At 38.9% G+C, this 27,892-nt stretch overlaps 1 protein-coding gene and 1 long non-coding RNA gene across 5 annotated transcripts in view; one reads left to right on the top strand and one right to left on the bottom strand.

The window, feature by feature from the left end:
• LOC133552414 (uncharacterized) overlaps positions 1-12,544 on the bottom strand; it is a 20,673-nt gene extending 8,129 nt beyond the window's left edge. The window contains exons 1-2 of the long non-coding RNA XR_009806714.1: positions 12,321-12,544; positions 1,663-1,762 (exon numbers count right to left, since the gene is read on the bottom strand). This is a non-coding gene — a long non-coding RNA (uncharacterized LOC133552414). The remainder of the gene's footprint in view (positions 1-1,662; positions 1,763-12,320) is intronic.
• On the top strand, positions 2,377-27,892 carry cep78 (centrosomal protein 78). Of its 4 annotated transcripts, XM_061899608.1 has the most exons (17): positions 2,377-2,531; positions 5,212-5,475; positions 5,562-5,737; positions 5,829-5,901; positions 5,975-6,078; positions 7,701-7,875; positions 7,971-8,084; positions 8,349-8,413; positions 8,500-8,590; positions 9,729-9,849; positions 9,915-9,969; positions 10,056-10,214; positions 11,902-11,979; positions 12,331-12,497; positions 20,175-20,310; positions 23,116-23,223; positions 23,307-23,440. In XM_061899608.1, the coding sequence occupies exons 2-17, from the start codon at positions 5,214-5,216 to the stop codon at positions 23,313-23,315; spliced, it is 1,893 nt and encodes a 630-aa protein (XP_061755592.1). In that variant the 5' UTR covers positions 2,377-2,531; positions 5,212-5,213; the 3' UTR covers positions 23,316-23,440. The 4 variants fall into 4 exon arrangements, with proteins under 4 accessions (XP_061755592.1, XP_061755586.1, XP_061755583.1 ...); XM_061899602.1 differs by having other exon boundaries at positions 5,978-6,078; positions 23,116-27,892; XM_061899599.1 differs by having other exon boundaries at positions 9,732-9,849; positions 23,116-27,892.

Here is a 27,892-nt window from a genome sequence, read left to right as displayed (position 1 = left end):
ACTCTCGGCAGGGTTCTTGAGGGTGCATGGGAGTTTGCCCAACCAGTCTACATGTGCTTTGTGGACTTGGAGAAGGCATTCGACCGTGTCCCTCGGGAAGTCCTGTGGGGAGTGCTCAGAGAGTATGGGGTATCGGACTGTCTTATTGTGGCGGTCCGCTCCCTGTACGATCAGTGCCAGAGCTTGGTCCACATTGCCGGCAGTAAGTGGAACACATTTCCAGTGAGGGTTGGACTCCGCCAAGGCTGTCCTTTGTCACCGATTCTGTTCATAACTTTTATGAACAGAATTTCTAGGCGCAGTCAAGGCGTTGAGGGGTTCCGGTTTGGTGACCGCGGGATTAGGTCTTTGCTTTTTGCAGATGATGTGGTCCTGATGGCTCCATCTGACCGGGATCTTCAGCTCTCGCTAGATCGGTTCGCAGCCGAGTGTGAAGCGACAGGAATGAGAATCAGCACCTCCAAGTCCGAGTCCATGGTTCTCGCCCGGAAAAGGGTGGAATGCCATCTCCGGGTTGGGGAGGAGACCCTGCCCCAAGTGGAGGAGTTCAAGTACCTAGGAGTCTTGTTCACGAGTGAGGGAAGAGTGGATCGTGAGATCGACAGGCGGATCGGTGCGGCGTCTTCAGTAATGCGGACGTAGTACCGATCCGTTGTGGTGAAGAAGGAGCTGAGCCGGAAGGCAAAGCTCTCAATTTACCGGTCGATCTACGTTCCCATCCTCCCCTATGGTCATGAGCTTTGGGTCCTGACCGAAAGGATAAGATCACGGGTACAAGCGGCCGAAATGAGTTTCCTCCGCCGTGTGGCGGGGCTCTCCCTTAGAGATAGGGTGAGAAGCTCTGCCATCCGGGAGGGACTCAAAGTAGATCCGCTGCTCCTTCACATCGAGAGGAGCCAGATGAGGTGGTTCGGGCACCTGGTCAGGATGCCACCCGAACGCTTCCCTAGGGAGGTGTTTAGGGCACGTCCAACCGGTAGGAGGCCACGGGGAAGACCCAGGACACGTTGGGAAGACTATGTCTCCCGGCTGGCCTGGGAACGCCTCGGATCCCCCGGGAAGAGCTGGACGAAGTGGCTGGGGAGAGTTAAGTCTGGGCTTCCCTGCTTAGGCTGTTGCCCCCCGCGTCCCGACCTCAGATAAGCGGAAGAAGATGGATGGATGGATGGATGGATGATATTTATCCACTCCAGAATGATGAAAGAAGGAAAAAAAGTAGTATTTGTACCTGCTCATATGGGAATATTGGGAAGCGAAAGGTGAAGTGAATTATATTTATATAGCGCTTTTCTCTAGTGACTCAAAGCGCTTTTACATAGTGAAACCAAATATCGAAGTTACATTTAAACCAGTGTGGGTGGCACTGGGAGCAGGTGGGTAAAGTGTCTCTCCCAATGACACAACGGCAGTGACTACAAAGGCGGAAGCGGGTATCGAACCTGCAGCTCTCAAGTTGCTAAACCGCCCCCCAAAAAGCAGATAGGCTGGCAAAAACAGCAACCAACAAAGATGAGATTGATGTAAACATTAAGTTATCTAAGAAGTGAAGCAAATTATATTCATATAGCGCGTTTCTCTAATGATTCAAAGCGCTTTTATATATCTAAGTCACATTTAAACCAGTGTGGGTGGCACTGGGAGCAGGTGGGTAAAGTATCTTACCCAAGGACACAACGGCAGTGGATAGGATGGCGGAAGCGGGGATCGAACCTGGAACCCTCAAGTCGCTGGCACGGCCACTCCACCAACCGAGCTATACCACCTATAAGAGGAAAGGCAAACATATACTTTGACAGAGGACGAGTCTGCAGTGGCAAATAATTTGGGAAAATGATAAAGAAGGAAGGCAGTTATTTTTTATGTTCCTATGTTATGTTCCAAGATAGCAAAACACCAAGTAATAATGAGCAGGACTAGGATTGGGCATAGCTATTTAAAGTATAAATTATGAATTGTCTGCGATGAGGTGGCGACTTGTACAGGGTGTATCCCGCCATCCGCCCGATTGTAGCTGAGATAGGCCCCAGCGCCCCCCGCGACCCCAAAAGGGAATAAGCGGTAGAAAATGGATGGATGGATGGAAATTATGAATTGTTTTTAATTGGGAAACACCCTACATGACTGTGTGAACAATGTGGAGAATTAGAAACAGTATAACATGTTTTTATAGAATAATACTGGACCCCGTACAAATGAACATTTAGTGGTCGATTGTACGGAATTTGTACTGTATTGGGTAATCTACTAATAAAAGTTTCAATCAATCAATCAATCAATCAAAACTCAATGAGAAACTGTAATGTCATTAAAAAATAAAGCTGAAGGTGGCAGTAATGCAACACATATGGATCCCAGCTGCCATAATACTTTAGAGAAGAAGAAGAACCTTTGCGCATGCGTGGACCGGTCGTGTCTATCTTGTTGCTACAAGCATCACTCTTTTAAGTGTACAAAAACAAACCCATTTGAAACTGATTTGCGAATACCCACAAAGTTTTTCCACGGCGATTGAATCTCCACAGCAGGGTCGGGTATGTCTAAAAAGATTTTAGTCTCTTTAAATATCACATCATCAATGTGTTGCATCTAACGGTTTCAGACATTCGTTGTTAGCAACAGGTTGCTAACGAGATAGTGCTTTTATAAAGAAGATTGCTCGCACTCGGCTAACATGCAAGGCTGAACTGACACTTTTACAATATTTTTTGCTTATATGCCTAGTAGTTTAGCATTGGTTTTATTATTATCATCATTAGGTCACGAAATGGGTTGATGGCAGCCCAATTGCATTGTTTACAGTGTCAGATTTAAAATTATTTTAATTATTGAACTGTACATGTGTCAAACTATTCTATTTTTAACTATCTTATTCAGTGTTGGCGCAAGGAATCTTCAAAATGGGGCCCTAGGGACCCCATCAAGTCATAAAAATGGGGTCCAACAGTACATTTTTGAAAACAAATGACACATGTATGCATGGTCCTGTTATATCTTACATTCTATGTTGTGTTTTGGAAAAAGGTTGTCATAAACGTCCATCCATCCATCCATTTTCTACAGCTAATTCCCTTAGGGGTTGCGGGGGGCGCTGGTGCCTATCAGCTACAATTGGGCGGAAGGCGGGGTACACCGTACACGCTGGACAAGTCGCCACCTCATCGCAGGGCCAACACATATAGATCGGACAACATTCACACTCACATTCACACACTAGGGCCAATTTAGTGTTGCCAATCAACCTATCCCCAGGTGCATGTCTTTGGAGGTGGTAGGAAGCCGGAGTACTCGGAGGGAACCCACGCATTCACGGGGAGAACATGTAAACTCCACACAGAAAGATCCCGAGCATGGGATTGAACCCAGGACTACTCAGGACCTTCGTATTGTGAGGCAGACGCACTAACCCCTCTTCCATCATGAAGCCCTGTCATAAACGTGAATAATGTAAACTCACTAATAGAGATGTCCGATAATATCGGACTGCCGATATTATCAGACGATAAATGATTTAAAATGTAATATCGGAAATTATCGGTATCTGTTTCTATAAGGAAAATGTATTACTTTTTAAAACGCCACTGTGTACACGGACGTGGGGAGAAGTTCAGAGCACCAGTAAACCTAAAAGGCACTGCCATTGCCTGCCGGCCCAGTCACATAATATCTACGGCTTTTCACACACACAGGCGAATGCAATACATACTTGGTCAACAGCTATACAGGTCACACTGAGGGTGGCCGTATAAACAACTTTAACACTGTTACAAAAATGTGCCACACTGTGAACCCACACCAAACAAGAATGACAAACACATTTCGGGAGAACATCCGCCACTTAACACAACAAAACAAATACCCAGAACGCCTTGCAGCACTAACTCCTCCGGGACGCTACAATATACACCCCCCACTACGCCCCCACCTCAACACCGCCATCCCCCCCAACCCCGCCCACCTCAACCTACTCATGCTCTCTCAGGGAGAGCATATCCCAAATTCAAAGCTGCTGTTTTGAGGCATGTTAAAAAAAAAAAATTACCTTGTGACTTCAATAATAAATATGGCAGTGCCATGTTGGCATTTTTTTTCCATAACTTAAGTTGATTTATTTTGGAAAACCTTGTTACATTGTTTAATGCAGCCAGCAGGGCATCAAAACAAAATTAGGCATAATAATGTGTTAATTCCACGACTGTATATATCGGTATCGGTTGATATCAGAATCGGTAATTAGGAGTTGGATAATATCGGAATATCAGATATTGGCAAAAAAGCCATTATCGGACATCTCTACATGTTTTAGCGCTTTCATGGCAAGTTTATTGACAGATATACCGGTAAGTAATAACTTTACACTACTTTATATTAGAAATGGCACTATAATATTTACTACTAAAACATTTTGATGGATTTTTGTGCTTTGTGTGTAATGTTCTATATTGCCAATGGGACAGTTAAAATGTTTACTTGAGACTTGTCTCTTATGTTTGACTGCCATCTACTGGTCACACTTATAATTACACCAAGTACCAAATAAAATGGTGTAGCGTCCCGGAAGAGTTGGTACAGGAAGGGAATTCTGGGTATTTGTTCTGTTGTGTTTATGTTGTATTGCGGTGCAAATATTCTCCCGAAATGTGTTTGTCATTGTTGTTTAGTATGGTTTCACAATATGGCACAGATTAATGACGGTGTTGGCGTTGTATTTACGGCCACGCTTAGTGTGACATGCATGGCTGTTGACCAAGAATGCCCTTTATTTAATTGTACAAGGGATATCCTAAATCAAAATGTTAAAAAAAATTGGATATGAACATACAAAATTACTGCATTTCCTGTCATCTTCAATTGAAGGCCATTTTCACTCCTATCGATACTTCAAAAGCATTAATGGTGGGTAAACTCAACTTAATAGTCTGGAAAACAAGGGTAATAAAAATGTCTACAGAAAGCGATTATCGGTAAAAATTAATCGATAAAAAACCGTGCGTCCTAGAGACGTGTGGACATCCGGGATTTCGCGTCCTTTCTGATTTCAAAGCGTAGAAAGACGGGAAAAGTGTGTTAACGCCAACGCTGTTATTTACACTACAGAATGCCATTTTTGTTCCTAAATTCAAAACAATTGACAAAGCTACATGTGCCTGCGTTTGTATAATGCTTGTCAAATGTTTTTACATTTTAACAACTTTTTTGTTGTGCTTCATTTAGCAATGGTCCAAGAGAGTGTCCAGATCAGGAGGCAGGGTGCCTATGACTTCAAGGAATACTACACTTTTGCCTGCACCCAACAGAAATCTGTTCCCCTCACTGCAGTCAAAATGCATTTGGATAAAGGCATACTGGACTTCAACGGAGACAGGGTTAAACTAGTAGATTGGCCACCCATTCTTGAATCAATCTCGATCAATAAGCACCTTTGCCACATTGCAATAAGTAGCACGTACCAGACAAGTTATGGTTGTGGTGATGCAGGTAAGGTTAAATGAAGCAATCAGTGACTTACTGTATCTCCTTGACATAGCTTTGCATCTAAACATCAGTGATATCATGTACCACAGACAGAAGGTACTACAAGCCGGTGTTCAGAAAGAAGATCCCATCTGTTCGCTCGAGGGACATGACTTTCAGGTTGTGTAAGGCTTTGAAGGAGTGTCTGTCTGTCTCTCCCTGCCTGAAGACTTTAAAACTTAATGGACTTCCACTGAGGGAAAGAGACCTTGTAAACTTAACAAAGGTAAATCAATGCAGTTTGAATTATTTTCTGTTAATTGTGATCTACATTTATCCAAGGTTAGTTTTTCACAAAGTGTGATGTTCTACTTCAGGGTTTGGCAAAAAGTTCTTCCTTAGAAGCCATTTCTCTCGCAAACTGTCCAATCGCTGATGGGGGCTTGGAAGGTAAGTTATCTCTAATGTACTGTACTGTATGTTATATGTTTTGATAGTAACATTCTGTATTTATGTCTTTCAGTAGTTTGCCAAAGTGTGAAATACTCTAAACACATCAAAGATATTGACTTCACTGCATGCAACATCACATGGAGTGGAGCTGAGCATTTGGCCAACATCATTAAGGTGACATTTCACAATTCCTTTTTCAAGAGTAAAACTTTGTTTCCTTCTATTGGCTAACTTGCAAGTACCATTATATACGTATATTCCAACTCAATGTGTTCTCTCATGCTATGAGAGTGCATGTGGTGCGTATGCTTATATCTTACACAGCAGTTGATTGTTCCGGTCACTCACACTGGATTACAATGATTTAAGTTTGCATATTGATCTAATACCAAATTGATGAGGGAAGTTTGCCAAACATGATAAACATGTAAAAAATATGGTAGAACCTGGGATACAGCCTGTTTTTGTGGGTAAATAACCAATGAAGACACACACACGTACTGTACACACACACACCTTTTTTCTGCCCCGCAGCATCGTGTTGATCATACCATAACGTTGATAAAGTGTGAGTTAGTTAGTTTTAGTTTATTTCGGACATGCATACAATACATTTACAATGTAATGCATCACATATTTCTAGTTTCATTACAGAAGCAGGGCTTATCCTGCCCCTTTTCATATCATAGCAGTTTTATCCCATTGATGTGTTCTCGGTTTGTAAGAGAAGAGTGAATAAATGAGTAATAAATTAACATACAATAAGTAAGTAAACAAATATTAAACACATGAATCAATATTAGACATATAAAATCCATTCATCTGTCCATCCGTGGATGAATCAATATTAGATATATAAAAATGTACACAATAATTATCGTTCATATAAATAGTTAAGTAATTTCACCAAGATTAATTAGATTATCTATTTTCTTTTTAAAAAGGTTAAACATGTCCATCATAATTCCTCTTCTTTCTTGAACACTTGTAGTATGAAGTTTCTTTAATTGAATCATTAGTGCTTTTTTGTAGTTGAAAGTGCTTAATTTCTCGTGGGGTCCCTGTTGCGAGGAGTCCCTGGGTGCCGCAAAATTGTGTCAAAAATCTAATTCCGACCGTATTCTAATTGTATTTTTTGGGTACCAATATTATTGTGCCTTTATTCCTGTAAACTAATGAAATATTTTCCTCATAAAATTGCTACTTTCTTCTGGTAATTTTTTTCACTTGTAATACCTTTTTTGAAAACATTTTACACTTTTTGATCTTGTAAAATCAGATTCATAATTCTATTCCATACTTTCTAAATTACACCTTTTGTAGCAGTATAACCATTTCATTATTGTAAAAAATATTTTTTTCTCCCTCCTAAAATGTAGACTTTTCCTCGTATGTTTTGTTTTGCTTTGCTTTTTGTAAGGCTATATACTACGCAAATCCAAGAAATTCATGAAAATGAATTGTCCGTTTGCTAAAAAACAATAATACTCAAGTTTTAATTAATGTAATAATTTAACGATATGTTTATTATTGTGGATATCATTTTAAGTGGTGTAAAATTGATTGCTACATGCTGAGGTTGATAACAGTATAAAATAAAGTTTTATTGCTAAAAAAGTTCACCAATGTATGAAAACATTAACCATAAAAATAAACATGTTGTTGAATCCATATTCCTGGTGAGCATACTACATAATATGATGTGTGTTTTTTTTCTTCAGACATGCTTGGCAACATGTGGTTACATTTGCACAACATGACCACTGTAACAAAGCCATTTTTTTTCCTGTGTCCAGCATCAGGGAATACAGAGACATGGCTCAGCTTGGGAGCAGTCCTTAAGGTATCAGCAGCCAAAATTTGGGGGGATGGGAGGTCTCCGTCGCCTCACCTTGAACTGTAACACATTGATTGGGGACCAAGGTGCTGTTAAGCTGGCACGTGAACTGGCTGAAGACCTCTGGCTCAAAGGTTTGCAAGTTGAAGTATCATAATGGCAAACCAAATATGAATTTGTGTGTTTTACTTAAGGTCTTTTATTCTTTTTTGGGGTGTGTGCCCATCAGCTGTGGACATGCAGAAATGCGGTCTCTCCAATCGAGGAGCCAGCCATCTGCTAGAAGCCTTGAAGACAAATGCTGCTCTTTGTGTACTGGACATCCGTAACAACCCTTTAGTCGGTAGGAAGCATACACACTATTCCCTCATTTGTACTATTTACTAGCATACATCACGCCATTTACACATATTGGAACTTCTACAAGACTCAGAACCACTAAAACACACTAGCTGTGTCTTGAGGAAAATATGAAAACGTCATGTGTTATACATTTTGGTGCCGTGCAATTGGATGGTTGTAGTTATTTAGCGTAGCACTACACCACGGAGTCTACATAAGTGATCCAAGCATGTTAACTTTCAATATTTTTGTCTCACCTTTTCAGACAACGCTCTAATCAAAACTATAATAGAGAAAGTGCTAATGAGAGCTGACACACAGTCACGAGAGGTGAGTGGCTGTGGCTGTGGCTGGTTAAATACAAATAAAATACCATATTCAAGTATTCAAGGTCATGTGTGTGTGTGTGTGTGCAGTACGGTTGGATCACACCTGCCACCAAAGAGCCACTGAAAGCTTCTGCTTCCAAGAGACGAGTGCTCTCCCAAGCGGCTGCAGAGCGTACAGGTGCAGTGTTACATGTTAACATGTTAAACTTGCCAATTTCCTCATGCATGTGAAGCGCTCAAACACAGAATGACAGAAGTATAATTTTAAATAGTTTTGATCCTGTAATTAATCCTATTTCTTAGATCCCGAACAGTTTTTTGATATTTCTGCTTCATTGATGAATTATCCTAAAATTAGCGGACATAATAACTCCTCTGTTTGTCAACTTCTTTGGTCGTGTGGCGCTAGCTGTTAGTTTTTCATGTTTTAATCTCTACAGCCTGAATATAGTGCCAGGAGTGTCAAAGTCCTTTACATTGTGAGCCACATTGCGCTAATGGCTGCCCTCAGAGGGCCACTTAAAACAGTAAATATGTATATCAATATTAATTCTATAATCGCATCATGGTGGTATTACAAATATGCCTATGCATTTGATTTTATATATTTTTTGTGTATAAAATAGTTGGAATGGATAACTTGCTCTGAAATAATAAAACAGGGTGACAAGCAGACATTTAATTATTTATTTTTTGTAACAAAAACAACTTTGGAATACAGTATATGTTTGTTGCATGATCAGATAATGTTAAAGTTGAAAGACAAGCAATTGCACGCAGTACATGCATTTTCCTACCACAATTGAAACATCGATTGCTTTTAATTTTCCTGAGGGAACTCTCCTGAAGGAATCAATAAAGTACTATCCATCTATCTGTCTATCTGTCTATCCGTCTATCTGTCTATCCGTCTATCCGTCTATCCGTCTATCTATCTATCCATCTATCTATCTATCTATCTATCTATCTATCTATCTATCTATCTATCTATCTATCTATCTATCTATCTATCTATCTATCTATCTATCTATCTATCTATCTATCTATCCATCTATCTATCTATCTATCTATCTATCTTTATTGAGGCAAATTATTTTCAACCTTTCGCAAGCCACAAAACAATATGGGCCCCTGACCTGGAATTTGACACTTGTAGTACTCTTATTTATAGTTTTCAGGAGGAAAATATTGTTATGGTTTCATATTTAGGGTCAACGCAGTAAATTTGTCTACATTTTGTGTAGTTGTTTAGCAGTAAAAATGCACCATTGCTCCTTAAGAATGACCTTTAAAAGTATCTGCTGCGTTTTGTGCAGCAGCTCCTGAGAAAAAGGCCTCTCTTGGGGACAAGGGCTCAATTGCTGCACAATATGAAATGTCCACCTCAAGCAGCAGAAATGTACCTCGTCATTCTGCAGCCCGTGCTGGGCGCCAGAGGTGAGGAATGTGGAACGCTTTACTTAATCCACCAAAGCTCACTAGTTGTTTTTTTAATGTTGCAGAGGTTTTCCTCCTGTAGTTCCTGTCACCGAGAGTGAGCAACATCATCTAGGCCAAGTAAGGAGATAATTGTATATTTTTTTAATTCATCTTGTCAGTAATAGTAAAAGCCTGCAACCTCTGTATTTCTTTGGCTCCATAAGGCCGGGTCCAACATGAAAGTTACGTTTGAGTCTGATTCAGAAGATGAGGAGGTTGGCGGCATTGAAGAAGAGGGTGAAGCATTTGTGCATGGGGACCAAAGGCCATCTCATCATAACCTCCAGGACAGCATCCTTGCAAGGCGGATGGAGCGAATGCAGGTGAGCCCTAATTTTCCTTTTCAAAGTGCAAGGAGTAAAGGGGAATTCCACTTTTTTTTTAAATTTTGCCCAACGTTCACAATCCTTATAGGAGACAAGAAGACAAAGTTTTTGGGTTTTTTCCCGCTTTTTAACATATCAAAATTGACTCATTGTTGTTGGCTAGAAATGCAGCTAACGGGAGCAATCAATTCTGCCACTAAATAATTTTAAAAATGCATTTAAAAACCGTCAACAATCCATTATTTACCTTATGTAACCTGTATAAAAATCAAACTGTAGCGACATTGTTATTGTAAGAGCGAACACTGAGGAGTCTGTATTGATTGACTGATTGAACAACATGAATAATTATATTACAGAATCTGTAAAGTATTAGCCCACATTTCATGTTTTGTTTATATACAGAGCTGTCTGGCTCGCTGTGTACTCACTCGCTGTCATGATACACCCATGACGTACTACATGTATCATGATAACAATAAAGTGTGACAGACTCGATGGACAGTTGTCTCTTTGGTCCAGCTGGCCAGGACGTTTTTTCCAGTTAATTATGGGTAAGCACTCCATTTACGTTGAAATAGCTTGGCTTCAAGTTCCACATTTTGCAGCTTGAAGTCACTTTCACCTCACTCTCTCATTTTCCGTCTATTCCAACGTTTCACTCTTCCTTCATACTGGCTTCTAGAAGCAGTAGTTCATCCTCCATGAATTCAGATTCAAAAAGTTTGTTACCAAATCTGCCATGATTAGAACACACTCTCGTGTTTGTATCCGGAAAGTGTTGTGGCCAGAAGTCTGACATGCGCTGCTATGGAAATACAAATAAATGCGGCAAATAATTTGTTCCGGCAATGATTAAGATGACCAATATATGGTAAATATTGTTCATATCACATATTGTTATTAACGTGTCTGTTACTTCATTATATATTGACTTACAGTGTGTATATAAAACGTTTATGAAGGGTTTTAAAGTTTGTGTAGAGGGCTTTGAAGGCTACAACAATGAATCCCATTAGGCAAATCTTCCAAGTGTCTTTTATCCCCTTTAAAATCCCCCCCAAAAAATAACTGTTCTTTTCTCATAATGATTGTGAACATCCATCCATCCATATTCTTCCGCTTATCCGAGGTCGGGTCGCGGAGGCAGCAGCCTAAGCAGGGAAGCCCAGACTTTCCTCTCCCCAGCCACTCCACTCCGTCCAGCGGAGGAAACTCATTTTGGCCGCTTGTACCTGTGATCTTGTCGCTTTCGGTCACAACCCAAAGCTCATGACCGTAGGTGAGGATGGGAACGTAGATCGACTGCTGAATTGAGAGAATTGCCTTCCAGCTCAGCTCCATTTTCACCCCAACGGATCGATACAGCGTCCGCATTACTGAAGACGCCGCACCGATCCGCCTGTCGATTGTGAACATAGGCAAAATTTAAAAAAAGTGCAGTTCCCCTTTAAGCGGCAGACATGTAGATTGAGAAAAATAAAGATAACAACTCTGCTCAGCTAACTTAAGTAATGTTTAAAGGCAAAATTATTTGCTTTTTAATTCCTATGGTGAAAGTAAATAGAGTTTTGGGTGAGCATAAAAAGGCTATAAAATATGCTACAGAACATTTTTTTTTCATGTTCATAACATATGCCCCATCTGTATTATTAAAGTTTGTTTTCTTATGCTTGTCCTGCAGATGGCACTACAGGAATGTCGTTTGAGGTTAGGAGAGGAGCGCAGGGCGAGACTTAAAGCTGAATCAGGTCTCAGGGAGGTAATGATAATATTGCTCTTTGTTAATCCTTGACTTTAGATTAAATAGAGAACATTTAAACTTACAATATAAATGTTTTGTTTTATGAATTTTATTTTCCTTTGATTTTACATATTTTTTGAATGCAATCAAAAAATGCTATTTAATAAAATTACATGCCATTTCTGTGTATTTTTGCCAAATAGTAGTACATTGATTCAATATACTTATTTACTAATTATTTGAAGCAGTTTCATTATCTCCTGTCATCAATATAGCATTTTTACCATTCAATATTCCACTTAATGTTCACATAAGTTATCTTGTAGGTGTACAAAAAGGCACTAAATAGTATGACTTACTTTTATTCAGTTTGAGCTGGAGAATGCTCGTCTTCGCGACAACAATCGTACCCTGTCGGAGGCACTCTCAGCCACGGGTTCAGAACACAGCACGCTTGAAAACGAGGACGTTCTTGAGAGCATTGAGCGCTCATTCAGCAAGTTCCACGCTTTCCTGGATCTCATCAAGGACGCTGGGTGGGTAGTTTAAAAAAAGCTGTCATTTCCTTACCCTCAGTTCTCTTTGGGGTCTTGCCCGCCGCTACTTTTAAAACTGTTTGAACAATCTAAAATTACTTCAGGGATGTCCATAGTATGCAGAAATGTAAAAACCAACTTCCAAGTAATGGGAATGGTCAGAGTCTGATGTTGTTTTTGATTACCTTATTAAGCGTCACAAGTGTCATGATTAGAAACAGCTCTCAGTATAGCACAATGCAGTTGTGTAGTATTTAATACAACCACAACAATTAACATTTAGCATATTTTTTTTATCATAATTTAGCATTGACATTTTTGCAAATATAGATTTTTTTGATACAGCTTTTTTAATATTCTGACTTACTGACTCCTTTTTAATTTCTAACTTGATGGGAAAAATTTGCATTACCTCGTACTGGACAAAATAGACAATACTGAATTTTGTTTAACCCTTGTTCTTACTTATCCTGCTCTGCATTATTTTTGTCATCTTGGTTTTTCCCCACAGGCCAATGATGTTGGTCAGTGGGTGATTGTTTTTTATCATGTCTGATGTCACATGTTTAGATGTGCGGTTGGTGTGGATTGATGAATTGATATTGTGTGAGGGACTCGAGGCATTTGAGGTGTTTTTCTAAAAGTTTCAAATTCAATTAAAAACAACCGTTATAAACGCAAAGACCAGTGGCAAATTCTAGTGCATTATAATTGTACACTGGCCAAATGTTTAAAATAACTGCACTTCATTCCTGTGCTGTGCTTAAAATGGAATCTGCGCCAGAAAGTCTGGGGTGAAACATTCATTTACTTCCCTTGTTATTTGTTGCTTACTTGATATTATTAGGGCACCACATAATGAAAGTGAAAGTAGAGGCTTGAGGTTTCACTTTCATTCTGATGCTGAACCTCTTGAAAGGAGGGTTTATCTGAACTTGAATTACAAGAATAGCTTTTGCTTACTGCTCAGAGTTCTGTGAAGATACATTTAAAAAGGAACTATAATCCAAATTTAACACACTTCCTTGTGGTCTAGATAAAAGGTTCTCAACCTTTTTGACCTTGGGGCCCAACTTTTCCACTACAGAGGACGCCTGGTCCCACTCAAATATTAACACTGAATTAGTAATCTGACTTTTGATTTTAATCAAATTAGATAACTTTATCTAATCAACTTAAAGGCATACTGAAATGAGATTTTCTTATTTAAACAGGGATAGCAGGTCCATTCTATGTGTCATACTTGATCATTTTGCGATATTGCCATATTTTTGCTGAAAGGATTTAGTAGAGAACATCGACGATAGAGTTCGCAACTTTTGGTCGCTAATAAAAAAGCCTTGCCTGTACTGGAAGTAGCAGACGATGTGCGCGTAAGGTCACGGGTTGTAGAGCTCCTCACATCCTCACATTGTTTACAATCATGGCCACCAGCAGTGAGAGCGATTCGGACCGAGTAACCGACGATTTCCCCATTAATTTGAGCGAGAATGAAAGATTCGTGGATGAGGATAGTGAGAGTGAAGGACTAGAAAAAAAAAAGAGGGCAGTGGGAGCGATTCAGATGTTATTATACACGTTTACTAGGATAATTCTGGAAAATCCCTCATCTGCTTATTGTGTTACTAGTGATTTAGTGAGATTATATAGTCGTACCTGAAAGCCGGAGGGGTGTGGCCACGGGTGTGTGCGGAGGAGGCAAGAGAGTCGCAGCTGCCTCTTTGACAGGTGCACGAGGAACAACGCAAGCTTCGCTCATGTCTACGGTAAGAGCCGACTTATTACCACAATTTTCTCACCGAAACCTGCCGGTTGACATGTGGTAGAGAACCATGTTCGCTGGACCGCTCTGTTCCATAGTAAAGCTTCACCTTGGGGAATGTAAACAAGGAAACACGGGCTGTGTTTGTGTTGCTAAAGGCAGCCGCAATACACCGCTTCCCACCTACATCTTACTTCTTTGACGTCTCCATTATTAATTGAACAAATTGCAAAAGATTCAGCAACACAGATGTCCAGAATACTGTTTAATTATGAGATTAAAGCAGACGAGTTATAACTGGGATCGGGCTGGAAGAAAATGTCCGCTACAATCCGAGACCTCACGCGCACGCGTCTTATCATACTGACTTTTCAACAGGATACTCCGCGCAAAATTTAAAATTGCAATTTAATAAACTAAAAAGGCCGTATTGGCATGTGTTGCAATGTTAGGATTTCATCATTGATATATAAACTATCAGACTGCGTGGTCGGTAGTAGTGGTTTCAGTAGGCCTTTAAAGTTTAACAGGATAAACCTCAATTAATATGAAAGCATGCGTTAATCACAAAGGTTATTGTTTATTTAACAAATAAACCTTGAGCTTAGGTTAGGCTGGTTAGAAAAAATAAGTACTGTATAAGTATAAATCACTGACTGAAAATACATTTACATACATAAATGTTGTTTTAGAATAAATAAAGTACAAATTAAAATACAGCTTCGCCACTTCAGTCATGTGTGAATGTGAGTGTGAATGTTGTCTGTCTATCTGTGTTGGCCCTGCGATGAGGTGGCGACTTGTCCGGGGTGTACCCCGCCTTCCGCCCGATTCTAGCTGAGATAGGCACCAGCGCCCCCCGAAACCCCAAAGGGAATAAGCGGTAGAAAATGGATGGATAGGCACTCTAGTCATATTTTTTGCGCTTAAGAAACATCTCCATTACTTCAGCTCCAGACTACTTCTGTTTGATATAGTCATTACTGTCACAAGTGGTGGAAAAGTGTATTACAAATGAGTACAGGTGCGGCTTACACAGACCACAGCTGAGAAACAGATATATTTTTTGGCGGCCAGACAAACAAGAAACACTCGTCTGTGTGTATTATATATGCCTTTGTTTACACTTTGCGTGAATCTTTCTCCACAGTCTTATCTATAGTCAAATTTATAACATGACGGCAAGACAGCGTTCAGAGGCCTTTAAAACAAGCAAGCAAGCAAGCTCACACCTAAATGCATCAATCTTTGTAACAAAACTTACAAGTCAGACAGGATGAATACTATCATAGGTCTTCTTTAAGATGCTCACATTTTATTTTGACACTGATTAAAAACAATTAAAGTACAATTTTACTACTGCAAAAAAATCCTAAGAAACACTCCTGAATTAAGCATATACCGGTAGATTAGAAGCTCTGTTATGCTTTGCATTTCCTTCCTGTCCTGGGCCTCCTGTAACCTTTTTAAGTTTAATTTTGACTGTATCTTTTTTTTTACTGTGCCCACATTAGGAATTATTTATAGTTTTTATGTTTGTAAATGTTTATTTTGGTTGTTTTATTTACCTTTTCAAATACCATAGTTCATACTTAAGCACCATTGACTTACTGGTAAAGCAAAGCATCACTTTTTAGTGGGGTTTTTATTTTGCCAATTTTTATTTTGTATTTGAAATTGATTTGCAGTGTTTAAAGGGGAACTGCACTTTTGCCTATCATTCACAATCCCTATGTAAGACAACATTATGTGTTTTTCTTTATGCAGTCTCATTCGTAAAATATGGCAAGTATAAGGTGGCTAAATATGCAGCTAATGGGAGTTTGTTATTGGCATTAAGCCCTCTAAAAACACATCAAATAACTGCCAATAATACTTAATTTTCATCTCTAGACCTAAATTTTAACCAGGTAGTAGCAATATTGTTATTACAAAGTGCTGAAGACAAACTACTTATACAGCTGCTGTATTGACCTACTGAGTTACTGCTGCTGCATTGCCTCTGAGTTGGTGAAAGTTATTTCTAGATTTTAAATCATGCCTCTCACTCGTATAGTAGGTTGTTGTCAAAAACCGAGAAGTTGGTCAACTTTGACATTCAAGTTAGACACAGAGATGTCGATAGAGACACGAAAAAACACTTGTCTGTAGTCACTTTTTTTTTTTTAAACGTGGGAAGATCCAAATGGGACAATATGATCATCCCATCAGTCTGCATCCCATTGAGAGCAGACATTGTACAGTAAGCTCTTGTTTTATTATGTTCGTAGTTTATTTCTTGTTTAGCATTTAGCAATATTGCTACATAATGTTTGTGTGTTTCACTAAATCTGAATCTGTTTAGCACATTGTTTCAAATACGTGTAGGTCATCCTTTGTATATTTAGGCTTAAAAATCTAGAGTTCTGGATTATCAATTGTCCTGAAGTAATTGCTGATGGCTTTCGCAAAGTCTGCCATGAGTAGTAGTGTTTTTGAAGGAAAAAATTGATCACTGGGATGCGTCTTTAAAAATGAAATGCCTCAAAATGGAAAAATATGACATATTATTAGGAATGTGCATGTTAATACATTACATCAATGCACCCAGTGTGTACATAAAATGTTAATGGATGTTTTTTTTTGTTTTTTTTCTGAGTGTTTTATTGATGGGTTGCATATGATGTCACGTGTGTTTGTACGTTTGTTTGCAGCTTAATACATACGATGGTCATCCAGCTAGAGCATAGCGTTAAAAGAAGTGAGAGTGAGTGTAGAGTTTTAGCAAAAAATGCCGTATTGCTGTTCTGTTCTTGGGTGTTCCAGTTGTTCAAATTGAGAGTTAGGAGTAGCTTTTATAGAGTCCATAAAGATAATAAAGTCAGGAATAAAAGGAAAGTGCGTCGAAGGAAGTGACTTGTAAAAGTATCACTTTCATCATCTTGTGGAATACAATGGGACCATGCCCGTTTCTGCAGCGATCACGCGGTAAAATGTTTTTTTGAACATTTGATTTGTTTGAGAAGCTTTCTGGTATGCAATCAAGTTTATTCTTTTTTATAGTAGTAGGTTTTGAGAGCAGAACTAAACGTAAAGAAAGGACAAAAGGCATTAGTTTGTGTTGTTTTGTGGTTGCTATGCCTAAATATGACCTCTTTGTGCAAATAAACTAATGCCATATTAAGTCCTAGTAGTAAATATTGTGATTGTTGGTCCAATCGACCGTCTTTTCATTGTCGATTTTCCTAACAGAAACTAAAAGTTTAGTAATTGTTTTGCAAGAAAGCCTTAAGTGCTTTATTTGACATGGATGACCACACTATTGCATCTTTGGTGTTTTTTGATAGCTTTAAGAAAATATACTTCATAGTATTGATAAACTAGATTAGTAAATCTCTTGTAGGCTCAACAGCATATATTGAATCTTGATATCGCAAGCAAACATATGAACTTCACACCATAAAAACAACTGAAGACATGAATTGTAGATGAGACTAATATTTGTAGCAGGAAATCAATTGCAAACAAACTTATACTTTTTCTCAATACCGTCATAATTACAGCAGCACGGCTCTTTTGTCAATCAAATAAGTTGTTGATACACAAATAAATCCAACATTGTTTTTCACGGTTTAATGCTTTATTTGTGGACTTCTCCAGATGTAAAAGCATGATGTGCCTCCTCTCTTTTCTTATCTAAATTCTTGTTAGTGCCAAAGGATGCAAGCAGTAACATCTTGATGATGATGAATAGTTTAAATCTTAAAAAAATATTTTTCCCAAGAGTTTATAAATCCACTCCACCCCATTTTAAATATGTATTCATGATCGCTTATTTATTTCCCTCTAAAATTTTTAAAATACACCCAAATCTGCAGTGATGCAGGTAAATAAACAGTAACCTAATGGGACTCTAAACTATCGCCTACAACCCGGAAGTCACTCTAGGTCCTGTAAATGCAACCCAGCAATAACTGTAATACATCAACACCTTTTGGCTCCATTGTTAGCTGACTTTTGCTCGAGTTTATTTATGAGTAAGAATGCATTAAAAATAAGAAAAAATGGATGTGCTTGTCTCACATAAGGATTGTGATTGATAGGCAACATCTCCCAAGAAAGTGCCGTTCCACTTTAAACCTGTTTCAGTCTAACAAAATACCAATCATACCTATCTTGTATTTTTAACACTCTCAAATGTAACCCTAACCCTAAGCCATTGAAAATGAGTGAAGCTTTGAACTAGAAAACATACCCTCACACACATCCTTTTGCTTTTGATTTTTGGAATTCTGAAACATTGCATCAACTGTATTATTTCATAAGGAATCACAATGGCCAATTTTGTTTTTGACTTACCTTTTTAAATTTTTTTATCAATAGGGCTGTGTATTGGCAAGGACTTCACAATGTGATACATTGTGTGATATGGCGATATATTGTGATATTCTCCTTAGTTCACTGACATTTAGAATGCAGCTTACAATACAAGTTTATGCATGTACCCTAACAGTAACAATTATTTGGACAAACTAAGTAAAAAAACAAAAATTAAACAGTTATTCAAATGATCTATTTCCATTATTGCAAATGTACAGAAAGTGAATCAAATGTAATTTACAAAAATTAAATCGCTCTGCTTCTTAACTGTTGACTTCTTTTACTGCTTTGCTCACCACTAACCCCGTACATTAAGACATTTTGCCTTATGAAGGTGCATTTGTCTTCTTTTCAGTAACAAACTATTCCTTAAAAAATATAAGAATACATTAATTTTGTATTATTTTTAGAAATCGATACATCGTTACAAAAAAAGTATCATGATATATTGTCATATTGATGATATTTTTCCCACCGCTAATTGACATAGTAAATAACAATGTTGCCCTTCGCTCAGCTTCCCATAGCTGAAACACAAACAGTATACTTATTTTGACAGTAAACTACGACACAAACGTTTACACAAAAGTATACTTCATCAAAAATATTAAGCTTTTTAGTCCCAATACCATCTTTTTTTATGTACTTCTCTACTTGCAATGACTGTGTAGATCGAATATGTGGCTTAGACTAGCAGACAAACACACAATGGCCAACTTAATGGTAGTAACCAGACCGAAAAAAATAAGTAGCTATTGGTGCCTCATTATGTTGCAAAACAAATGAAGACTCGGTAATCTACAGCAAGCAATTAACAACTAATTAAATAATAGTAATAATATATCTGTTTCTTAAAATTCAAATAAAATTGAAGTGCAAATGAAAATACAGTTTCACCACTTATGTCATACTTTTTGCGCTTAATAAACTTCTCTATGACTTTATTTTGTTCGAGATTGTCATTTTTGTGGTAGAATGGTATATAACAACTGAATACAAGTTACGGACCACAGCTGAGAAACAGATATGTTTTGGCGGCCCAACAATGGGCCCTATCATTAAGAAACACTGCAGTAGTGCATTTGTGTCATTCTGAATAAATGATCTTTACGCTCTTTACTGTATGCAAGTCATTTTATCCTATTGGGTGATTCACTGCAGGAGCTGTTAAAAAAAGTTTACATATGATAGTGCCAGGTACCTCAAAAAGGCCCAAAATATCATAAGGGACCCATATCACCCTGGACATAAACTTTTTGAACGGCTGCCCTTGGGCAGGATATACAGGACAATAAAATGCCGGACAAACAGATTTAAGAACACTTTTTACCCAAGCACAATAGTGTCGCTGAACACAAGACAATAATTACTGTTTATGTGAGTTGTCTGCTTGGTATTTTTATGTATTTTTTATCTATTTATCCATGTTCTTATGTTTTTATGTGTTATTATGAATTTGCACTAAATTAGTTTTTGCTTACAATTTCATTGTACAATGTACAATGAGAATAAAGATCTATTCTATTCTATAACCCCCCTTGTATTTTTTCTTTTAGCCTCGGTCAGCTTGCATCAATGGCTGACATCGACACGTCAGATTTCCCGCTCTTGGGGAGACCGCAGCTCTCTACTCCGCTTGGACATGTCACCCACCTAGATAGAGCAGCATCCAGTGGACATCGTTCTATTTTTGTAAGCATTTTCATTGTTTTGCATTGTTTTATTCAAACATAGCTTTAGTCTAGTTTAGTCTAGGATATACACAAATATATACAGTGAAGAAAATAAGTATTTGAACCCCCTGCTATTTTGCAAGTTCTCCCACTTAGAAATCATGGAGAGGTCTGAAAATTTCACGGTAGGTGCATGTGCACTGTATGAGAGATAACCTAAAAAGAAAAAAATCCAGAAATCACAATCTATGATTTTATCAATTTATTTGTGTGATAAAGCTGAAAATAAGTATTTGAACACCAACATTAATATTTGGTAGAGTAGCCTTTGTTTGCAATTACAGAGGTCAAACGTTTCCTGTAGTTCTTCACCAGGTTTGCACAGACTGCAGGAGGGATTTTGGCCCACTCCTCCACACAGATCATCTCTAGATCAGTCAGGTTTCTGGGCTGTCGTTGAGTAACACAGACTTTGAACTTCCTCCAAAGATTTTCAATTGGATTTATGTCTGGAGACTGGCTAGGCCACTCCAGAATTTTGATATGGTTCTTACGAAGCCACTTCTTGGTTTTGGTTTTCCTGGCTGTGTGCTTTGGGTCATTGTCATGTTGGAAGATCCAGCCACGACTCTTCTTCAATGATCAGACTGAGGGAAGGAGGTTTTTGGCAAAAATCTCACAATGCATGGCTGCAGTCATCCTCTCCTTAATACAGTACAGTCATCCTGTCCCATGAGCAGAAAAACACCCCCAAAGCATGATGCTACCATCCCCATGCTTCACAGTAGGGATGGTGTTCTTGGGATGGTACGCATCATCCTTCTTCCTCCAAACATGCATAGTGGAATTATGACCAAAAAGGTAAATTTTGGTCTGATCTGTCTACAAAACTTTCTCCCATAACTCTTCTGGATCATCCAAATGGTCATTGGCAAACTTAAGACGGGCCTTAACATGGGCTGGTTTACGCAGGGGAACCTTCCGTGCCATGCATGATTTAAAACCATGACGTCATAGTGTATTACCAACAGTGACCATGGAAACAGTGGTCTCAGCTCTTTTCAGGTCATTGACCAAGTCCTGTTGTGTAGTCCTGGGCTGATTCCTCACCTTTCTTAGCATCATTGAGACCCCACAAGGTGATATCTTGCATGGGGCTCCACTCCGATTGAGATTGACCACCATGTTTATCTTCTTCCATTTTCTAATGATTGCTCCAACAGTGGACCTTTTTTCACCAAGCTGCTTGGCAATTTCTCCGTAGCCCTTTCCATCCTTGTGGAGTTGTACAATTTTGTCTCTGGTGTCTTTGGACAGCTCTTTGCTCTTAGCCATGCTGAATGTTTGGGTCTTACTGATTGTATGGGGTGACAGATGTCTTTATGCAGCTAACGACCTCACACAGGTGCATCTGATTCAGGATAATACAGTGGAGTGGCGGAGGACTTTTAAAGGCGGACTTACAGGTCTTTGAGGGTCAGAATTCTAGCTGAAAAACAGGTGTTCAAAGACTTATTTTGAGCTGTATCAAACGAATACATTTAAAAAAATATATAGATTGTGATTTTTTGATTTTGATTTTTAGGTTATCTCTCATACAGTAAACATGCACCTACCGTGAACATTTCAGACCCCTCCATGATTTCTAAGTTGGAGAACTTGCAAAATAGCAGGGTGTTCAAATACTTATTTTCTTAATTTACAGTAATATATACTGTACCTAGTCAGACCAGTCATTGATAAGCAGTCAAAATAGAATATACAGTGGTTTCTAAAGCAGATCTATTCAATTGGCAGTTCGGGTGCCAAATACGGCACCATATCGGCTCTCAAGTTTTGTTCAAAACTTGTAAGAGAAACATTTTTGCAACAAATTCCTAAAACATTTGAGTGCTCCTGTTGTTCCAGAGGAAACACATTGGCAGCATTGACATTTCAACCTTGCTAACAAACACTGGGCTCCAAATCTGTGATTTACATAACTGAGTCATTCCTCAGGGCACCCCTTTAAGTTGTCCTTATTGGCAGTTAAGATTTTGTTTTATTATATGATTTATGTAACTAAGGTGTTACTTTACTTATTTACTTCAAATGGAGTCAGTAGTCATTTGTTCAACTTATTTAGTTATACTAGTAGTCTTCCACATTATTTTATTTTAGGTCCTCTCTTTTTAATCATTTCAGCTGTTAAACTGGTGGTCCGCAAGGGATTAAAAAAAACAACCTGTGAGAGACTCACATTTTGCCAGCAGATTCTTAAAAATATTAGTTGACATTGAAATTAACTTTCACTAGTTTTTTTTTGCATATGGTCCCTGAAAATAGCAAAGCGCTCCGGTTACTGACAAAATAAAAGACCAAAATCAATTGTCTACTATCGAGGATGCTGGTTGTCTGGAATATACAAAATAGGAATAATAGCTAAGGGAGAAGTCCGGTCCCCAGCTTTCTGGAGTTGTGGCTCCGAATTCAATTTAATTGAATAGCTTTGTTCTAAAGGTTCTAGAATTTATTTCAATGTGATTTAGAGCCATTGCTTATTAGAATAATATACCAATCGATTTTCATGTAATAAAAGTTAGATCAGCCTTTGGAACAATAGTGCAAAAGTGTTTACTGGGATGGAAATGACCAAAGTTGAACATTAAACTAAATTAATCTGTGTTATTTCATGTGTCATTTTGTACCTGTGTTGATTTTCATGCTGATTGACACAATTGCATCCTTTTTAACATATTTTTACTCAGTCAAGCCCAATCAACGTCTTGTTAGTGATTGACTATAGATCATAGTTTGTCTAAATACATTTCCCTCCACTGTTTAGACCCTGGGCGCTGACATCACCACGCCTAAATCTCCATCCTCAGTCAGAGGTTCCGTGCATCAAGATGGCCCTCTCGACAGGACTTTCCAACTACCTGTTGGAGCGCAGGTGCAGTTTATTGCCATGGGAGAACGGGACACACCTCGGTTTTCTAAACCCGAAACCAAGTACGACTCTGTTTCGGAATGCAGCTTCGCTAGCCAGAAATCCCTCCATGAAACTCCAGAGAGTCGCCCGAACAGCAGCCATAGCGGTTCCCATCAGAGTAACGTGTCTCATGGCAGCGCATCCCTTGGCCGATGGGGTGCAGGCGACCTCATGAGAGACATTGTAAGTGACCAGGCGTCTTTGGCGGGCTCGCGGAGGTTGGTGGTCATACCGCGGTCCGGGTCAGAGGGGAAGGCCAGTGCTGGGAGGGACATTCTGAAGGAGATCAGGTCTCAGGTGGCTCTGCAAGGGCGCTCGGATGGTGAATATTTATAACACAAAATAGCTTTTGGTAGCACTTCTTCATTTTAATCTTTTGAGAATTTGACAAAATAAGATATTTTTGGAACGTTTACTTTAACCTGCACAGCCAGGAGATGGGGGGGTGTTTCAAATCTGCGTTTGGACAGCTCTTTCTAGAGTTTGCATGTTGTTGTTCATGTGTTAATTTAATACTCTAAATCAGAGGTGTTCAACACATGGTCTGCAACACCCAGAGGGTATGCAGACCATGCAGTAGGTAGTACAATTTTTGGTTGATTACATTTTTTACATGTTTTTTATATCTCCTTGCAATTTTTCTACAGACTTATGAAGATTTTAATCTCCATTTAAAGTGTATTAACATGTTCTGGATAATGTGTTGGATATGCTTTGGTCTAAATTTTTCTTATGGGATCCCATTTATGCGTATGTTGTCTGCAAGTTGTCCGTTGTGGTGGCATTCCCGAATAGCAAATAGAACCATGCTCCACCCTCTTCAAAAGTTTGTTAATGTGTCTTATAAAAATGTACCCTGTTAAAACTATATCTTAAAGACGAACGTTCTTGCTAAAAATAAACTTCATTAAAATATATAGATTCACCCGGTCACAGCGTTAAGTACATCTGCACACTCTGTTCGATACAAGAGCTGCATTAAAATAGCTGCTTTTATGAGCATTTATGTCACTGTATGTCACACATTGGTGTTATTATGCACGTGCTACAATTAGATGAAAATATTACTTCATCTTACCCTAATTATGGTCCATCAAATCAAGTAAAAATGTTACAATGACGCTGTCTTTTGGTGTCGGAGTTTAGCAGCTCCTCCAATTTAGTACTGGTCAATGTTGACAAAGCAGTCCTGTGTAAAATGTCATAAAGAACACATAAGTATTTATTTTATGAATATCAGAGCAAGTGGTAAGACAATTTATGAGGGGCAGGGGATCCCCCTCTGTCCGATGGCTTTAAATAATGTTAACCTTATTTGTGATGTCATAACGTAGCCAATCTTAAAAACTGCAAAACAAAGCAGGAAGAGGCATCTAAGACGACTTACAAGCTCACGCACAAATGTATGAACCTTAGGATTTGAAACTTTGTAATTGTAATACAAGTATTCAACATTATAACAACATTTCAGTCAGAAAAGACGAAAATCATCATGGGTAAACGTTGAATTGTCTTTAAATGCACATTAATTAACATTGATCCAAGACACTGTAGTGTAGTTTGAAATGTTTTAAAATAATAACATGAATAATTAAATTTTTGTATCCATTTATATTCATAGCTATTCACATGCTGCCAGCTAGCGATTTGCACGCAAGTTGCCAGTTAGCTATTAGCAGCATTATTGTTATCACTGTCACGGTCTAGGATGTACTGGCAAGGTGAGGTGGACTAAAAAGCAGGGAGACAATGTGTAAGGAACTCTACATTGCTGTCAAAACGTTTAATCCAAATTATCCAACACTGGGCATATGACGATTGGACAAAGAGACAGTAAACAGAACTCAGAACACCTGGACTGGGCACAAGAGGAAGGAGTACGCAAATTGGAGGAAACCAGAGCTCGGGCAAGACACAGGTGCAACCAATGACACAAACAAGCACAAAATGCAGGGCAACAGGAAAAAAATCATGACAGTACCCTCCCCCAAAGGACGGATTCCAGAAGTGCTAAAGTTCAAAAACAAGAAAAAGGTCAAACATTTCAAGATATTGTGACTTGGCCTCCCACAAACGGGAGGGAATCTTCTAGAGAAGTCAGGGGGCCAGCAAGGTCAGTGGAGATGACAGAAACCCTGCGGGGCCAGCCGAGAAGGCAGGACAAGCGGTATAGGAACTGCCAAGGGTACTTGATAAAGGAGAGACTGGAGTAAGGCACCTGCAGCTAATGCTAGCCATGTGCATAGCTGCAAAAGAAACCGGTGGAATCGACGTCGACAAGGTTTTGGCCTGGCTCGCAGCCGTAACAGGAACAGGAGGTGTTCTGCCAGGAGGCTTCCCACCTCTTGACTGGGGCGGAGTCTGAATTTGAAGCGTGCCGGCTTTTGACTGCTGCAGAGCGGGAAAAGGAGGCGTCCTGCCTCTAGACTGCCACAGAGTCTGAATTGGAGGCGTCTCGCCTTTTGACTTCCGCGGAGCTGCCAGTAGTAGTAGCCCCCGTCTCCAAGGACGAATTCCACATGTCGCTGTTGAGCCCAGGTGGGGAAAGGAATGTCCGATGGAAGTTTGGAATGACTGACTCAGCCCTACCAGGGGAAGTACATGCCAGGGATGCGTAGTAGGTTGTTTAGAGGAGAGTTTTAGGTTCCTCCCACCTTGGACAACTGCCTAGAATCCACAATGACTGGACCCCAGGTCGCCATGAAGACATGAGATCTGGAGGTCACACAGGTCACAAAAGAACTAAATAAACTAGAAAAGGGAGAACTCAAGGAAAGAAAATAAACTTCCAGTGACCTTACTGGCTGATCATTGGATTGGTGAGGGCCGTTTTGTGTGATGAAGTGAATGTCAAATTTAGATTATTGAATGACAAAGCACTTCATATCAAACATATTCCTGACCACGTCATGCTCTTGTCACGGATTAGAATATGAAGACGCATTTCTCCCGCTGTCTTCCGATGGCTCTGGCGGCGCACGTGACTAGGATTTTAAGTACAAAGTGGTTTCACAATGGTTTCAAATCCATGTCGGAGTTAAAATGACATAAAGCTTTTAAACATTTTTAAATTGTTTAATACTCTAAATTTATGCAGAGTAATTCAAAACGTGGATTGTCCATTGTGTTGCTCCTGATTTTTGACCTCAATATTTGTCAAATCCTGGTTTCTGCCCTGACCACAAGTACGGTGTTTTAAAGGAAAAACAAACATTATATTACCCCTTTAGAAGCAACTGTCAACATGTGTCAGTGTCACTACAAAGTTGCCAATAAAGACTCCAGTTGAGGTCCTTTTAACAGTTTTTATTTGAACATCCATCCATCCATCATATTCCGCTTATCCAAGGTCGGGTCGCGGGGGCAGCAGCCTAAGCAGGGAAGCCCAGACTTCCCTCTCCCCAGCCACTTTGTCTAGCTCTTCCCGAGAAGACTGTAAAAATTAGTGACACAAAACACAATAAGTTAAAAGCTCTGGAATGCCTTTTTTTTAACAATATAATGTGGGTCAAAAACTAATTTTGTTTTTAAACTCTTCATTAGTTTTAATGTTTATTGTTTAAAAAACAATATTTCAGAAATTAAACCAGTTTTAAGTAGTAAAAGTCTGGCGTACAATTATTCTACACTACATTACAATTAACATACATGTACATTAATGGCAATTTTGGAAATTGCAGAACAGCTAACCATTACATTGAAAATGAAAGTTATTGCAAGGATATGAATTAAATTATATCAACAGAACCGAAAAAAACGGAGGGGGAGTAGCTGTGTGCATGATGAACAAGTACAAAGAAGAACAATTATGATGAACGTCTTGAACCTATTTTTTTTTTTTTTTAGATGATTATTTTGGTATGAAAATGTGTTTACTGACTACGGAATATTATTTTTTATTTATTTATTTATTCACTGTTCTGTTATAAAGAGAGAGCAAGGAAATGGGATAAAATCGCTACGATATGAAAAGGGGTAGGAGTAAATAAGCTCTGCTTCTTCATACTCCTTTTTGGTTCTTATGTAATGAAACAACTGGAAATATGTGATGCATTACATGGTATCATATGCATGTTGGAAATAAACTGAACTGAACACGAAAGCATCTGTCTGGGCTGCTCAGTACAATATGGCTGCTAAAGAAACAACACTGGCTAGTAACATCTGTTTAATATTTAAAGCAATTGCTGTTTTAACATAATTTTTTAAACGCAGCCGCGAATCAGCTTAGTGTCTTGTAGTAATTGGTTGTTTCAACCATAACTAGAGTAAAAGCATAAAAAGAAGTGAACCACTGATTACTAAAACTACTCAGGCTTCGAGGGACATAATCACTTTCATTTTGAGCTTGGTGTTTTTTTGTTGGTGTATACTTGATATTTATGAAATATTTTTGCTCATATTGTACCAAGCAGCCAAGACCCTTTTTTTTTATTAGGGTTCATTTACCTCTCTGTGGTTATCATCGCATTTTTCCTTGAGAAAAAAATAACTAAGAAGAAAAAGTAAAACACTTGTAGATTTTAATGTTAAAATGCTCACTGAGCTGGATCGATGATTTGATGGTTTGAATTTAAAGATTTACTTCGGAAAATGTTCTTTCAACTTAAAATATACCGCTGTAATAATA

The sequence above is a fragment of the Nerophis ophidion genome, linkage group LG01 (assembly GCF_033978795.1).
Source record: "Nerophis ophidion isolate RoL-2023_Sa linkage group LG01, RoL_Noph_v1.0, whole genome shotgun sequence".
In the NCBI taxonomy this organism is placed as follows: Eukaryota; Metazoa; Chordata; class Actinopteri; order Syngnathiformes; family Syngnathidae; genus Nerophis; species Nerophis ophidion.
Note: the sequence above shows the minus strand (reverse complement) of the source record. Positions and strands in the feature narration are given on the sequence as shown.